Genomic DNA, 17,979 nt, shown 5'->3' with positions numbered 1-17,979 from the left:
AAAGTAAGATGCAGCTTCACCATATCATTAGGAGAATGGAGAGGTGGGAAGGATAACAGACTGAAGAAACATCGTTTCTTTCCTTAAGGAAGACACAAAACTAGTGATCAAGTAATTGCACAAGTCATAGGAAGTGTTGGATGTGGACAAGAAAAGGAAGATTCATGGGCATGGGGGTTGTCAGGAAAGGCCTTATTTAAAAAAAGATGAAAAAAAAAAAAGATGAGCTGTAAAGTAACAGGATTATGCTGTGCCTTGTCCTCTCCTTGGGGATGGTGGCCGGTTCAGTTGTTAGCACTGACCTCCTGTGTGTATTCAGATAACAGAGTCCTCGGCTAAGCTGAGATCTGTTGACCCAAAGGACAGTGGGCCTGAGAAGAGGGGATGGTTCATAGGCTGGGGCATAAAGAAAGGGAATTCAGATTTAGACAATCTTGGAGGTAGAGCTTGGGGAGGGGACGTAGAGCATTGACTGCAGAATTAGACCATCTCTCAGGAGATCTGACTTAAAATGCTGGAGCAGGTGGAAATTTAGAGAAACAAAAAGTGGGTCAAAACAGAGCAAGAAGACAGCAGTGAGATGCAAAGAGATCAAAGAACGGTCTCAACAAATCCCTGGAGCAGTGGAAACTTCTTGTGGCAGCCTGCTCAGGCATGGTTGGATAGGCCTTGCCAGCCTAGGGCAGATCCTTAAGAATAATCAGAAATGTACCAGGAGGAAAAGCCATGCAGGCAAAGAGAAATCGTGACTCATACACAGATGCAGAAACGATTCAGTATTATCAGAGGAGAGAGCCCTTGGCACATAATAGGCACTTAATAATATGTGATGGTGAATTAGTGGATATATGGAGCCAAATCCAATGTGACTATAGGGCACAGAAATGTAGGGAAGGTTGTGAGAGCAAAAGGACTAGGCCAGATTCCAGAGGCTTTGAAAACCTTTCAGGGAGTTTGGTGGAGACGTGGTAAGAGAAGTTTGAGTATTAAGTTAGCTAAAAGCACCCTTTTTATCATACATTATCTTCAAAGACAATCCAGACATAAACTCATGGCCCGGATCAAAAGGTTGCACATAATTAATAAAAACAGCAAATGTTGAACTTCTATGGTTCTTATTAAATTTTTATATCTGTATGTAATTACATGTAATTATTGTAGAAAGAATATTGTTCTCTAACTCTCATTTTCAGCTCCATGGAATAACATTTATAACTAGAAACTATTGTCTGGCAGAACTATACCTAAACAACAATGCAATATTTGATATACAAGGTATGTCTTAAATTTTGTCTTTTGATTGAATTGATTTTCAATTAAATAATAACTTTCAACTATGGTATTGCTCATGGCATGCAATAATCTGTTTTAACATTTCTGTTGAAAATATATGATGGAAGCTGTTATTTTTTAATGTTCTTATGTACATTTCATTTTAATATGTGCTTTTTGATTATGGTTTTAGCTCAGTATTGTCATGTATCTTATTCAAGATGTAAAAGAATCTTTTTTTAGCATAGAAATTTTGCCATTCTACTGCACAGTTGGACACAAACTAGATATTGTGGAAGCAAATATTAATGTTTGGGAGCATTAATAAAAAAATAATGACTTCATAAATAGTCTTAAATGTTTTTACAGGCTATAATTTTTCCCAGCCAAATTTCTGTTTCACTCTGAGTTAATTTTGTACCTGCAACAATCTCTAAACTGACAATTTCAAGCCTGGTATAAAAGTACATGATATACTAGGATCATGAGATACAAAGAAGTATGGTACAAAACATTTTTCTTCTGTATTACATGTTGCAGAATTGAAATATCATAAATTTTGAGATCTAGTATGATTCCTTGTTCCACGAAGAAAGGAAATCTTGCCAATTCAACTATGATGTCGTTATTGCATAGATACAACACACTTTCACTTATGTTAAAAATGTGGGAAAATATGCAATTTAGAATCAATAAAATGATAGGAATATTTGGCTTCCCATTGTGTAAAGAACATATTTAGTTGAGCAATTTGGGGGAGATATTGATTTGAATAACTATTTCCTGGATTGGCATTATAAACTAAGCAACATTGACAAAACAAAACAAACAAAATAAGGATAAGGAAAATAACCCCTTCAGAATCAAACAAAATCATTGCTACAGAAAAAAAAAAAAAACAGTGGAAAGAAATTGGCTCTATATTCCCAAATTACAGTCACTTATTTGAATTCTTATGCTTTGTTGTATTCTTAATGATAATTCATCATATTATTAATAATTCCTCCCTTCACCAGATGTAATGTATTCTTTGCTTTTGTTTAGTTAACATGTTTAATTAGCATTAAAAATGTTTAAAATCTTATACAAATATTTTAATTTTTTTTAGGCCTGCACTCTTTGCATTCGTTGCATATACTCTTGCTGCACCACAATGAGTTAACAAACATTGAGGCAACTGTAAAGGAATTAAAGCGAATGCTAAATCTGAAGACCCTAAGTATTAATTTGCACTTTTATATAACCATAACTTAAAATAGTGATAACACAGGACATTTTTTCATTTTTTGAATTTAAATTAGATCAGTGTTTATAACAAAACTACTTAGATATTCCTGAAAGCAAGACTAGATCTTTTTCTTTTTAAAAATACATTTTTGAAAAAACAACAGGTAGAAAAAACAATTTTGTGAAATGATATGGCATGCCAAATGGAAATGATGAAAGCAACAAAAGAGGAGGTACACGTTTAAATCTGTGTTTTTGGTTTTACCTCTAAAGGAAGTTTTAGCACATATTATAGGATTCCATTTATTTATATAAATGTCCAGAATGGGCACATCTATCGAGACAGCAACACTGAGAGGTAACTGTTTTTAAATAGTGGTTGCCCAGGGCTGGGGGGATGAGGGTCTGGGGAGTGACAGTCTGGGGTTTCTTTTCAGGGTGATGAAAATGTTCTAAAACTGAAGGTGGTGATGGTTGCACAATTCTATGAATATACTAAAAACCATGAATTGTATACTTAAAATTAGTGAACCATGTGATATGTGAATTATATTAGTAAAGCTGACACTCCCTCCCCCTACACTAAAAAAAGAGCACGTTTTAATGTAATCTTCCTATTGGGTGAACAGCAAACAATTCATATATATTGAATCGCACCCAGCAAGGAACTGACCTCAGTATTTGAAGAAAGTGTGAGATGGGTTGGAAAAATAAATAATACACAGTTCCTACTCTCAATAAGCTTATAGTGGTTTGGTTTGTTTGTTTGTTTTTAAGCTTATAGTGTCGAAGGGTAAATAAACTGGTACACGATTGCTATTCAGTACAAATGGTTCTAGGTGGACCAAGGGAAAAGACTCAGAGCAGTGAACGGGTTTTCAAACTTCAGAGTTTGTAGACTTCTTTATACAAGGTCATAAAATAGATGTTTTTTTCCTATTTATTTTCTATTCATTTCTCAGAATTGCCAAAGATAGTGTTTTGAATATGTGTAAAGTGGTGTTGATGGTGGAGCTTCTAATCAGCTCAATACATAGAGTTATTGAAATTTTCAAATATTTTGAGTGTTAATCAGTTATACCTACTATATTAAGGAGAAATGATTTAAGTTCTTATAGGTAAGATTCTTTAAACCCAACTATTAAAAGTACCCCAAGTTCTAAGGAATTCAGTGCTCATTTTTGAGATGTGATAAGGTCTGTGAAAGACTTATCAGGATTGGCCTGCTTATTTGAATTATCTGGCCCTTCTGTGCTGAACAAATGCTTCAAATGTCTTTAAATACTTAAAAGACTGGTTATACTAGATCTTGAACTCTCTCTTACCTTCATTTTTCTGTAAAATGGGCTAATAACTACCTCTCAGGATTGCTTCATATATTAAGCTAACTCTGTAAAGCATTAATTAGTTTGAAGGAGTAATAACAAAAAATTGTTTTATTATGGTTTATGTAAATTAGATAATGAATTAAGATGCACACAGTCTAGAAATTCTGCTGACTGGTAAATAGATTTTTAAAAAATGGACATTTTGAATAATAATTATAATAACAACATGTTTGAATGTTGAGAAAATGCTTTCTTATTATATTCTCATTTAAATCTTCATAGCAATCCAATGATGTGATTAGAATTATTCCCTCTTTAATGGTAGAAAATGCAGGGCTCAGAGCTTTAACCAGACTACTAAGGAATGTTGCAACTTAAACTCATGCCTTGTTTCTTTTGTTTATCATTCATTCATTCAATAAATATTTATCATGAATTCACTAAGGACACTACTAGATGGAGACACAAAAGTAAACAAGAAAGGCCCTATCTAGACCTTTACGGAACTTATAGTTTTGTAACTCTCAGCCTAAATATTTCTTACAGAACTGAGGGGGCTCGATGCAAAACTAATGGGACAATTTGCTAAATGTAAGGACTGAATAATTTAAGCAAGCTTATTTTACAATGCAAGATTTGGAGGTTAGCAATCAAGGTTGCCCCATCATAGTCAACAGTGTTATGCCTTAAACAAAAGTGCCTGGCGGCAGGGGGGATAAGTGGAGTCTGAAATTCAGCCCTTGCCTGCCTTACCAGCCGTGTATGTGGGCGCAGAATGGTGTCAGCCCTGAGGTGTGGTGCAGGAGTGCCTTTTCTAGTTCTCTGAAAGGCTATTAGGTCAGTCTGGTAGTATAAGGTCCATATCATTGCCTGTCACAACATTTTAAATGACCTCTACTTAAAATCATAGTGACTATAAATTGTTCCAACTGAGAACTTGTAGAGGGATCATTTTTTGAAATGGAGAAAATGCTGCGTCAGGTTACCCAAAAATGCATTTTCTGAACATTTTTGGTAGCAAATATGCACAGTTTGAACCCTTGCCCTATTTTGGTTAAAGATATTATACAAAAAAAATGTTGGCGGACTTCCCTGGTGGTGCAGTGGTTGGGGATCCGCCTGCCAATGCAGGGGACACGGGTTCGAGCCCTGGTCCAGGAAGATCCCACATGCTGCAGAGCAACTAAGCCCACGAGCCACAAATACTGAGCCCACGTGCCACAAATACTGAAGCCCGCGCGCCTAGAGCCCGTGCTCCACAACGAGAAGCCACCACAATGAGAAGCCCGCGCACCACAACAAAGAGTAGCCCCTGCTCGCTGCAGCTAGAGAAAGTCTGTGCGCAGCAACGAAGACCCAACGCAGCCAAAAATAAATTTTAAAAAATTAAGAAAAAAATGTTGGCATTTACTAGCTACTAATTATATTGTGCAGTAATGTCCCCTGATTAAGTTCCTATGAACCTCCTTTGCAATCACAGATTAGATTCAGCTCATTAACTACAATAAGAAATCCATGTATTTTTTAAAAATAAATTTATTTATTTAATTTTGGCTGTGTTGGGTCTTCGTTGCTGCACGTGGGCTTTCTCTAGTTGCGAAGAGCGGGGGCTACTCTTTGTTGCGGTACGTGGGCTACTCATTGCGGTGGCTTCTCTTGTTGTGGAACACGGGCTCTAGGCGCGCGGGCTTCAGTAGTTGTGGCACGCGGGCTCAGTAGTTGTGGCTCACAGGCTTAGTTGCTCCGTGGCATGTGGGATCTTCCCAGACCAGGGCTGGAACCCTGTCCCCTGCATTGGCAGGCGGATTCTTAACCACTGCGCCACCAGGGAAGTCCCCCATGTATTTTCAAGTGTTAAAAATTTTCTTTTCAAGTTATAAAACTGTTTAAAATGCTAAAATATTATTATTATTATTCCACTTCAATTACAGTTCTTCAGAGGGTGAGAAAATAGCCTGGAGGGTAAACCTCTAACCCATTTCAGCATTGCACCCTCCACTGGCAATGAGGAGAACTGCCAAGAGATTACTCAGTATACACATGGCTGGGAGCTTCAGGGAGGCCTAAAACCAGCTGCAGAGTGTGAGGTCCTACAAACTGGAATTCCTGACTTCCATGCTGAGTCAGGAGGGCCACACCTTTTCTCTCCAGGCAGTCTACCTTTCCACACCCTCCCCCTCTGGCTCCATTTTCCTCTTCCCTTCCCTCCGCCAAACTCTTTCTAAATCTGCATGTGTCAAAGATTTGCTTGTGGCTGCGGACTTTCACTAATCTTCAGTCTCCCTGCCTCTCTCCCAGCACAGAGAGAAAAAAACACCACCAACAACAGCAACAAAATACTTAACCCATTCTCCTGTTCCTAAATCTTTAGTCTCCTCATTTTTCTCAAATTTTTGCTATGTTGCATTAAGCTCCAGCATTGGAAAGTATACGTGAACTCCTACAATCCGTAACTGTTAAGACTTGCTTCCTAGCAGAGACTTAAGGATTCACCCTTGGAGACAGGAAGTGCCCCTTTCAAAGAGAAGCTTTACAATTTTTACAGATTCTGCTCTTAAGCACGTCCTGCCTTTCCTCATTTGGCCGCAGTCCACTGCTGATGCAAATAGCCAGGGAGTGAAAAGGGATGCTGAGAGGTCAGCGTGGGACTATGGTCTCAGTGGTCTCTTCATTTGAGACTCTTTACCCTGAAACGCCCCTCAAGGTGGGACCACTCCTCCCAAACAACACAACAGAACAGTCCACTCAATAAAAAGAGCCAACTGGGTCTTTCACTGCTGTTTGTCTTGAAACAGCATCCCTCACTCTCCTAAGCCTTGCTTTAGTCCAAGTTTGCCTTTTAAAAAGCAGGGATAGGGCTTCACTGGTGGCGCAGTGGTTGGGAGTCCGCCTGAGGATGCAGGGGACACGGGTTCGTGCCCCTGTCTGGGAAGATCCCACATGCCGCGGAGCGGCTGGGCCTGTGAGCCATGGCCGCTGCGCCTGCGCGTCCAGAGCCTGTGCTCCGCAGTGGGAGAGGCCACAACAGTGAGAGGCCCGCGTACCGCAAAAAAAAAAAAAATCAGGGATCATTTCCATATTCAGTACAATCATGTGGTATGCTGTGGCCCAGAGATTTTAGTTAAAATGAGATGGTAACAGTGGAGATGCTGACCTTACTAAGTAACCTTGAGCCAGAACCTCTGTCTGATCATTGACAGTTGAGCTTCCTTCCACAGGCTGTTCTGTATGGGGGCACAGATGGAACTGCTTTTAACTTCTCTACATCATTTCCCCATCTATTAAAATGGATATGTTGGTACATTATTAATTACATCAACTTTCTTCAAAGGTGGTCTAAAAAACATTCAGGTTCATTTGAATGGTGATTTTTAATTTTGCCTTAAAAGTTAAAAAAAATTAACGAGCCAATTATTTAGATGACTTTTTTTCCCTCTTCTGTTTCAATAAGAAGTAGCTTCACACATGTGACTCATGTAACTCAAGCTTGTGCAGTAAGGTAGTAGAAACATTTTGCTATATTATTGAGTAAATGTAAATTGCTTAGACTCAGAATCCCAAATTAAGATAAGCAAGACAGTGCTGGCACCACCAAGGTGTACTCGATAAGTAGCCTAGAGGGAAGGTGGATTAAATCGTATTAACCTATTGAAAGTGAAAGTGTAAACAATTTCGCTTCATAGTTTCTAAAGGAATGTACCCATACATCATAGAAGGTTTTCAGAACTTTCAGACACAGGAAACCAATATCATATCTTAGAAACTTTATTTATGGTAGTTTTAGTAGCATCAATCCAAAACTCATAAATCCAAAATGTTAAATGCTTAATAGTATAGAGGGGGAAAAAGAGAATTAAAAATAAGATTGCTTCCTTCTAACATTTAAGAGTAAGAAAAAAAATGAAGAATAATAAAAACGAAATTCTTTTAAAATTATTTAATTCTAATTATTTTGTTAAGTTAATTTAGTCAGAGACTAGGCTTAATAGCCCAGTTTTCTGACTTGCTGTCATTTAGATCTTATTTTATGATGAGATGAATGTTGAACCACAATAAGTGCATCGAGTTTTTAGTATTATGACAGCTTTTTAGTAAGTAATGTAATAGTAGTAAATCCAAATTTGGTGATTTGTTTAGCTGAAGCCAGAAGTTTTAAAATTTACATAAAGCAGGTATTTAACTAAGCACTAGGAAGAAAAACCAAGAAAAGAAATTAAATAGTAGTGTTCTCAGAGGGAAAAGAGAATATGAAGTGTATCCTAAAAGTAAACATCACTGAAAGATGTTGGTGCATTTTCCATTAACATCATATGCAAAGGCAGACTCTCCTCCCAGCTGCTATCATGTAGGATAGTGTTATGAGGTGTCAGATGTTATTCTCCAAGACAGTAACCACAGAGCAGACTTCTGCACTAAAGCATCTGTGAATTTTTCTCCCTCCTAAACTCTCATGAAAAACAATTGTGTTCTGCTTTTACATCCTTGAAGGGTGACCTTTTTTCTTCTTTGTCTGGCTCAAACTACAATGTACGATCCCTGTGGATCTTTTTAAATCTGTCCTTATTACTGGTTTAGTATACATCCGTTCTATTCCCTGTCCTGTAGTTATAATTATTTGCTACCACTTTAAATTCCTTCTCTTTTGAGGTTAAAATTCAAACCAGTTTTGTCACTTAAGAAATCTTGAAAAATATCCATTTCATTTTTCCTCTCATTTCCCCCAATACATACATATTTCCTTTCTTTTAAATTTTCTTGTTGCCCCTGGCTCTACATTTTCTTTTTTGCCTTTCCTCTTAGAACTTTTGTTTCTTATGCACCAGGTGTCTTCCATTGCCTGCTTTAAGTCCCTCTAAAGCTCATGTTTTCCAGAGCGAATAGCTACCTCTAACGACTTTATTAGCCAGAAAAGTTTGTGTTTATACAACAAATATCAGAATATTTTATTACCTGCAGAGAAAACATTCAGATGATTAACTTCTTCAGTTTTTATCTAGTTTGTTGTCTTTCAAGCATCCCCCTTGACCCCCTCTTCTTTATGTTGCAAACTCTTCTTTATAAATATTAATCAGTTTTTTCTGGGTTTCTAATGCTTAATACTTTCATGCTTTTATCAAACCTCTTTGTATTTTATAACTAGTCAAATGCTACAGCAGTACTCCTAGATTTAAATGTACGTTAAATGAGCCTCATGTTGTTGAGTGATGTTTTTGTACACTAGCTGGAGCTCTTTCTGCTACTGCCATCTAGTGGTTCTCTTCACTAGATGTCTTTTCCAGGAGTATTTTCTAGAAATTACGTAGGTGGAATTCAATAGCTAAAGATATCCAAGTGGAAATTATAAGAGTTTTATTTCACATTGTATTGAAATAACCCTGTTTAATATTATCTAAAGAAGAATAGGGAAAGTACCTTTTCCGTGGAAATAAAATACAACTTCTAGCTGAAGATTTAAAAAAATGTACCTACATGCTGATGCCTAAGGGATGTCATGTCAGAAGCGCCTGGAGCTCTTCCGCATCAGCATGCCTCCCACCACCAGCCTGGTTCATTAAGTATCCTAGCACCTGCGCACAAGGAAATCCGAGTCTCATGTGCCTGCCCAGAGGTAGAGATGCAAAACCCGCATCTCTTCACCCCTACTCTACTGAGATCTGAAGCTGCTACTGGCATTTATATGTTCTGAACTAGTTGCAATGGTGTGAAGCCGAGGAAGAAAATTATAATAGAATACTGTGCCACAACTCTGCCCATCTCCACGCAGGCACCCATGTGACCTTTGAGACTGGAAGAAGAGAACCAATGAACAAATACTTTAATAAAGAGCAGCATCAAGAACCCTCTAGAGCTGATATTGAGTTCTTCCTTTACTGATTAATTTACGGACATGTTAAAAGTTTCCTCATTTGTGACAGATTTGGGTCAAAGATATGTCCTCAGCACCTAGCACAATTCCTAGTAGATAGTAAGCACTCCGAAAATATTTGTTGAATGAATGAATTTAACAGGTAGGAAAAGTAAGTCCTGTGATGAATAAGTAAGGGTTTGGTGAAACCATTGGTCTGTGAAGCAGAGCTTTACATGCTGTTATGTTTTATATTAATCTTGCAATTTCTCATATTTTATCAAGTGATAAATGTAACTGATTTTGAAACTTGACATCTTAATTTGGATTCTTTCTTTGCAGCTCTCTACCAAAACCCTTTATGCCAATATAACTTGTACCGTTTATACACAATCTACCACCTTCCAGGAGTAGAGTTGCTTGACGGAAATCGTAAGAACACCTCTTCTTGCAGAGAAATATTTGAGTCAGTCTTATAACTCAGTGGTTTAAACTGCTGATGATTTTTGGAAATAATTGTCTTTGTAAATGAAAGTTTTTCAATTACTTATTTTTGAAATTTTTGCTGTATGAAATTTGCTATAGTTTAGGAATTCATGTCTGTTGACCACTTTATAGGAAAGGCCATCTAACTGAGCATGAGGAAATGTCTCCTTTTGATTCTAGTTTTGACAGTAGTGTGTTGAATGCCAATTCACTGACCTCTGCGCAACACCCTTAATTTTTTATTTCAAAAATGAGATAATTGGCCTGTCTCATAGGCCTATTTAAGTTCTAAAAGTCATATTCTTTGAAATTCTGTAAATATGTATGTATATATATACTAAAACATATATAAAAATAACTTCTATGTGATATATTTTTAGACATTGTAGATAAACTAGTATGTCTGATTTATATAAGCCACAAAAAAGAAAAATCAACCTCAGTGCATTACATTTTACATTTTTTGAGGTCTATTTTACCCAGAAGTTCTTTATTACCTATCTACTTACCTTTCTACAGATTTGAACATTCTTAATAACTTATAATTGAGTAACTTCTAATTGAGAATATATTAAAACCTTATGTTTATTCCTCTTCTTCCTCATAGCCATGAGGAAAAGAAGGGATGTAGCACAGCTGCAATTTCAGTCATCCATGGTGATGTGTTAGAATGTGATGCGATAGGATTGATTTGTGCCTTGTGACATGAGGGACATATATTGAGCACTTGTAAGATTATGGAAATAACTTAGTAGCCTTTTTACAAATTAATTTTGACAGGATGTTCATATACAACATGGGATAAATCCATTGTTTAAAGTAATTCTATTTTGAATCACTCTGCATATCTATTTATAATGTTATATAACATTACTTTTTGCATTTATCAGAAGTTACAGAAAAAGAAAGAAGATCAATGATCACGATTTTTAACCATAAAAAGTCTCATATTGTTCAATCAATAGCATTCAGAAGAAAAGTAGATGCCTCATGGAATCCAAGATCACCACTTAAGCAAAAACCAGCCCAGAAAGTACCTTCAGGTATTTAGAAAAAATGAAAGAAAACTCCTCAAACTTTTGGTTAATTTAGTTATAATAATAATAACTTCAATTTACAATAAGCTAAACAGTTATGTAGTGAAATAAATATTTTCAAATTTTATTAGCCTACCTAAATATATAACTTTCATCTTCATTTGTGTGTATTAAATAAGGTAATGTGATAACGAGATAATACATTGAAGTCCTTACCCCAGTATCTAGCACAGCATAAAGGGCTCAATGAATAAGCTACAATTGCTATTATTACCATTGACACTGGATAATTTCACCAATTAAGGCTATAAGTTTTTGATAATATAGAAAAATATAAAGAAGAAATAAAGATCATCTGCAATTCCTCCATTCAGAAATAAGCACTATTATTTTGTTGTACTCTCATAGATGGTGATCATATGCAAGTATAACTTGAATATCTTCAGCAATGTTTCATTAGCTGGAATTTAATTTCTTGTATGTAACAGAAATCCAACTACAGTGACTTAAGTAAAAAGAGGTTTACTTTTCTCACACAACAAAGAGTATACAGTGTCCAACTTAGTTTAAGGTTCAATGATATTTTCAGTGTTCGAGAATACATCTATCTTTTGTTCTGCAATTCTTTTTTTTTTTTTTAAGAAATGTTTATTTGGTCACAACAGCTAAACCTGCTATTAGGTTTAGTAACATACCCTAGTGAATTTAGATTTTTGACCCATTTAGGATCCTGTATGCTAGAAATTTTATTTTATTTTATTTATTTTTTTAACATCTTTATTGGAGTATAGTTGCTTTACAATGGTGTGTTAGTTTCTGCTTTATAACAAAGTGAATCAGTTATACATATACATATGTTCCCATATCTCTTCCCTCCTGCATCTCCCTCCCCCCCATCCTCCCCATCCCACCCCTCTAGGTGGTCACAAAGCACCGAGCTGATCTCCCTGTGCTATGTGGCTGCTTCCCACTAGCTATCGATTTTACGTTTGGTAGTGTATATATGTCCATGCCACTCTCTCACCTTCTTACAGCTTACCCTTCCCCCTCCCCATATCCTCAAGTCCGTTCTCTAGTAGGTCTGTGTCTTTATTCCCATCTTGCCCCTAGGTTCTTCATGACCTTATTTTTTTTTTCTTTCTTAGATTCCATATATATGTGTTAGCATACGGTATTTGTTTTTCTCTTTCTGACTTACGTCACTCTGTATGATAGGCTCTAGGTCCATCCACCTCACTACAAATAACTCAATTTCGTTTCCTTTTATGGCTGAGTAATATTCCATTGTATATATGTGCCACATCTTCTTTATCCATTCATCTGTTGATGGACACTTCAGTTGCTTCCATGTCCTGGCTATTGTAAATAGAGCTGCAATGAACATTTTGGTACATGACTTTTTTTTTTTTGCGGTACGCGGGCCTCTCACTGTTGTGGCCTCTCCCATTGCGGAGCACAGGCTCCAGACGCGCAGGCTCAGCGGCCATGGCTCACGGGCCCAGCTGCTCCGCGGCATGTGGGATCTTCCCAGACCGGGGCACGAACCCATGTCCCCTGCATCGGCAGGCGGATTCTCAACCACTGCGCCACCAGGGAAGCCTCACATGACTCTTTTTGAATTATGGTTTTCTCAGGGTATATGCCCAGTAGTGGGATTGCTGGGTCATATGGTAGTTCTATTTTTAGTTTTTTAAGGAACCTCCATCCTGTTCTCCATAGTGACTGTATCAATTTACATTCCCACCAACAGTGCAAGAGGGTTCCCTTTTTCCACACCCTCTCCAGCATTTATTGTTTGTAGATTTTTTGATGATGGCCATTCTGACTGGTGTGAGATGAAATCTCATTATAGTTTTGATTTGCATTTCTCTAATGATTAATGATGTTGAGCATTGTTTCATGTGTTTGTTGGCAATCTGTATATCTTCTTTGGAGAAATGTCTATTTAGGTTTTCTACCCACTTTTGGATTGGGTTTTTTGTTTTTTTGATATTGAGCTGCATGAGCTGCTTATAAAATTTGGAGATTAATCCTTTGTCAGTTGTTTCACTTGCAAATATTTTCTCCCATTGTGAGGGTTGTCTTCTTGCCTTTTTTATGGTTTCCTTTGCTGTGAAAAAGCTTTTAAGCTTCATTAGGTCCCATGTGTTTATTTTTGTTTTTATTTCCATTTCTCTAGGAGGTGGGTCGAAAAGGATCTTGCTGTGATTTATGTCATAGAGTGTTCTGCCTATGCTTGCCTCTAAGAGTTTTAGAGTGTCTGGCCTTACATTTAGGTCTTTAATCCATTTTGAATTTATTTTTGTGTATGGTGTTAGAGAGTGTTCTAATTTCATTCTTTTACATGTAGCTGTCCAGTTTTCCCAGCACCAATTATTGAAGAGGCTGTCTTTTCTCCATTGTATATTCTTGCCTCCTTTATCAAACACAAGGTGACCATATGTTTGTGGGTTTATCTCTGGGCTTTGTATCTTGTTCCATTGATCTATATTTCTGTTTTTGTGCCAGTACCATACTGTCTCGATAACTTTGTAGTATAGTCTGAAGTGAGGGAGCCAGATTCCTCCAGCTCTGTTTTTCTTTCTCAAGATTGCTTTGGCTATTCGGGGTCTTTTGTGTTTCCATACAAATTGTGAAGTTTTTTGTTCTAGTTCTGTGAAAAATGTCATTGGTAATTTGATAGGGATTGCATTGAATCTGTAGATTGCTTTGGGTAGTATAGTCATTTTCATAATGTTCATTCTTCCAATCCAAGAACATGGTATATCTCTCCATCTGTTGGTATCATCTTTAATTTCTTTCATCAGTGTCTTATAGTTTTCTACATACAGGTCTTTTGTCTCCTTAGGCAGGTTTATTCCTAGGTATTTTATTCCTTTTGTTGCAGTGGTAAATGGGAGTGTTTCCTTAATTTCTCTTTCAGATTTTTCATCATTAGTGTATAGGAATGCAAGAGATTTCTGTGCATTAATTTCGTATCCTGCTACTTTACCAAATTCATTGATTAGCTCTTGTAGTTTTCTGGTGGTATCTTTAGGATTCTCTATGTATAGTATCATGTTATCTGAAAACAGTGACAGTTTTACTTCTTTTCCAATTTGTATTCCTTTTATTTCTTTTTCTTTTCTGATTGCTGTGGTGAAAACTTCCAAAACTAAGTTGAATAATAGTAGTGAGAGTGGGCAACCTTGTCTTGTTCCTGATATTAGTGGAAATGATTTCAGCTTTTCAGCATTGAGAACGATGTTGGCTGTGGGTTTGTCATATATGGCCTTTATTATGTTGAGGTAAGTTCCCTCTGTGCCTACTTTCTGGAGGGTTTTTATCATAAATGGGTATTGAATTTTGTCAAAAGCTTTTTCTGCAGCTATTGAGATGATCATATGGTTTTTATCCTTCAGTTTGTTAATATGGTGTATCACATTGATTGATTTGCGTATACTGAAGAATCCTTGCATTCCTAGGATAAACCCCACTTGATCATGGTGTATGATCCTTTTAATGTGCTGTTGGATTCTGTTTGCTAGTATTTTGTTGAGGATTTTTGCATCTATGTTCATCAGTGATATTGGTCTGTAGTTTTCTTTCTTTGTGACATCTTTGTCTGGTTTTGATATCCCGGTGCTGGTGGTCTCATAGAATGAGTTTGGGACTGTTCCTCCCTCTGCTGTATTTTGGAAGAGTTTGAGAAGGATAGGTGTTAGCTCTTCTCTAAATGTTTGATAGAATTCGCCTGTGAAGCCATCTGGTCCTGGGCTTTTGTTTGCTGGAAGATTTTTAATCACAGTCTCAATTTCAGTGCTTGTGATTGGTCTGTTTATATTTTCTATCTCTTCCTGGTTAAGTCTCAGAAGGTTGTGCTTTTCTAAGAATTTATCCATTCCTTTCAGGTTGTCCATTTTGTTGGCATAAGTTGCTTGTAGTAATCTCTCATGATTCTTTGTATATCTGCAGTGTCAGTTGTTACTTCTCCTTTTTCATTTCTAATTCTATTGATTTGAGTCTTCTCTCTTTGTTTTCTTGATGACACTGGCTAATGGTTTATCAATTTTGCTTATCTTCTCAAGGAACCAGCTTTTGGTTTTATTGATCTTTGCTATTGTTTCCTTCATTTCTTTTTCATTTATTTCTGATCTGAGCTTTATGATTTCTTTCTTTCTGCTAACTTTGGGGTTTTATGGTTCTTCTTTCTCTGATTGCTTTAGGTGTAAGGTTAGGTTGTTTATTTGAGATGTTTGTTTCTTGAGGTAGAATTGTATTGCTATAGTGTTCTCTCTTAGAACTGCTTTTGTTGCAACCCATAGGTTTTGGGTTGTCGTGTTTTCATTGTCATTTGTTCCTAGGTATTTTTTGATTTCCTCTTTGATTTCTACAGTGATCTCTTGGTTATTAAGTAGTGTATTGTTAGCCTCCATGTGTTTGTATTTTTTTACAGATATTTTCCTGTAATTGATATCTAATCTCATAACGTTGTGGTCGGAAAAGATACTTGATAGGATTTCAATTTTCTTAAATTTACCAAGGCTTGATTTGTGACCCAAGACATGATCTCTCCTGGAGGACGTTCCATGAGCACTTGAGAAGAAAGTGTATTCTGTTGTTTATGAATGGAATGTCCTATAAGTATCAGTTAAGTCCATCTTGTTTAGTGTATCATTTAAAGCTGTGTTTCCTTATTTATTTTCATTTTGGATGATCTGTCCATTGATGAAAGTGGGGTGTTAAAGTCCCCTGCTATGATTGTTCTGTTACTGTCAATTTCCCCTTTTATGGCTGTTACCATTTGCCTTATGTACTGAGGTGCTTCTATGTTGGGTGCCTAAATATTTACAATTGTTGTATCTTCTTCTTGGATTGATCGCTTGATCATTATGTAGTGTCCTTCTTTGTTTCTTGTAATAGTCTTTATTATACAGTCTATTTTGTCTGATATGAGAATTGCTACTCTAGCTTTCTTATGATTTCCATTTGCACGGATTATCTTTTTCCATCCCCTCACTTTCAGTCTGTATGTGTCCCTAACTCAGAAGTGGGTCTCTTGTAGACAGCATATATATGGGTCTTGTTTTTTATCCATTTAGCCAGTCTATGTCTTTTGGTGTGAGCATTTAATCCATTTACATTCAAGGTTCTTATTGATAATGTATGTTCGTATTACCATTTTCTTAATTGTTTTGGTTTGTTATTGTAGGTCTTTTCCTTCTCTTGTGCTTCCTGCCTAGAGAAGTTCCTTAAGAATTTGTTGTAAAGCTGTTTTGCTGGTACTGAGTTCTCTTAGCTTTCGCTTGTCTGTAAAGGTTTTCATTTCTGTGTCAAATCTGAATGAGATGCTTGCTGGGTAGAGTAATCTTGGTTGTAGGTTTTTCCCTTTCATCACTTTAAATATGTCCTGCCACTCCCTTCTGGCTTGCAGAGTTTTTGATGAAAGATCAGCTGTTAACCTTATGGGGATTCCCTTGTATGTTATTTGTTGTTTTTCCCTTGCTGTTTTTTTTTTTTTTTTTTTTTTTGGCGGTATGTGGGCCTCTCACTGTTGTGGCCTCTCCCGTTGCGGAGCACAGGCTCCGGACACGCAGGCTCAACGGCCATGGCTCATGGGCCCAGCCGCTCCACGGCATGTGGGATCCTCCCAGACCGGGGCACGAACCCATGTCCCCTGCATCGGCAGGCGGACTCTCAACCACTGCGCCACCAGGGGAGCCCCCTTGCTGTTTTTAATAAATTTTTCTTTGTGTTTAATTTTTGATAGTTTGATTAATATGTGTCTTGGTGTGTTTCTCCTTGGATTTATCCTGTATGGGACTCTCTGCACTTCCTGGACTTAATTAACTATTTCCTTTCCCATATTAGGGAAGTTTCCAACTATAATCTCTTCAAATATTTTCTCAGTCCCTTTCTTTTTCTCTTCTTCTTCTCGGACCCCTATAGTTTGAATGTTGGTGCGTTTAATTTTGTCCCAGAGGTCCCTGAGACTGTCCTCAATTCTTTTCATTCTTTTTTCTTTATTCTGCTCTGCATTAGTTATTTCCACTATTTTATTTTCCAGGTCACTTATCCATTCTTCTGCCTCAGTTATTCTGCTATTGATTCCTTCCAGAGAATTTTAAATTTCATTTATTGTTGTTCATCATTGTTTATTTGCTCTTTAGTTCTTCTAGGTCCTTGTTAAACGTTTCTTGTGTTTTCTCCATTCTGTTTCCAAGATTTTGGATCATCTTTACTATCATTACTCTGAATTGTTTTTCAGGTAGACTGCCTATTTCCTGTTCATTCTTTTGGTCTGGTGGGTTTTTACCTTGCTCATTCATCTGCTATGTGTTTCTCTGTCTTCTCATTTTGCTTAACTTACTGTGTTTGGGGTCTCCTTTTTGCAGGTTGCAGGTTCGTAATTCCTGTTGTTTTTGGTGTCTGCCCCCAGTTGCTAAGGTTGGTTCAGTGGGTTGTGTAGGCTTCCTGGTGGAGGGGACTAGTGCCTGTGTTCTGGTGGATGAGGCTGGGTCTTGTCTTTCTGGTGGGCAGGACCACATCCAGTGGTGTGTTTTGGTGTGTCTGTGACCTTATGATTTTAAGCTGCCTCTTTGCTAATGGGTGGGGTTGTGTTCCTTTCTTGCTGGTTGTTTGGCATAGGGTGTCCAGCACTGTAGCTTGCTGGTTGTTGAGTGGAGCTGGGTCTTAGTGTTGAGATGAAGATCTCTGGGAGAGCTTTTGCCATTTGATATTCATGGAGCTGGGAAGTCTCTGGTGGACCAATGTCCTGAACTCAGCTCTCCCACCTCAGAGGCAT

The 17,979-nt window shown here is 37.2% G+C and overlaps 1 protein-coding gene across 1 annotated transcript in view; it reads left to right on the top strand.

Annotated features, from left to right (window-relative positions):
* LRRC72 (leucine rich repeat containing 72) overlaps positions 1 to 17,979 on the top strand; it is a gene marked incomplete at both ends in the record, with an annotated part of 42,077 nt that overhangs the window by 17,779 nt on the left and 6,319 nt on the right. Inside the window, 4 exons of the mRNA XM_081243657.1 lie at positions 1,194 to 1,275; positions 2,381 to 2,491; positions 10,015 to 10,104; positions 11,049 to 11,201. Of these exons, the coding sequence (XP_081099783.1) occupies positions 1,194 to 1,275; positions 2,381 to 2,491; positions 10,015 to 10,104; positions 11,049 to 11,201 (436 nt within the window). The remainder of the gene's footprint in view (positions 1 to 1,193; positions 1,276 to 2,380; positions 2,492 to 10,014; positions 10,105 to 11,048; positions 11,202 to 17,979) is intronic.

This window comes from Mesoplodon bidens (genome assembly GCF_964165515.1).
Source record: "Mesoplodon bidens genome assembly, chromosome: 9".
NCBI lineage: Eukaryota > Metazoa > Chordata > Mammalia > Artiodactyla > Ziphiidae > Mesoplodon > Mesoplodon bidens.
This window is presented reverse-complemented; position numbering and strand designations above follow the sequence as displayed.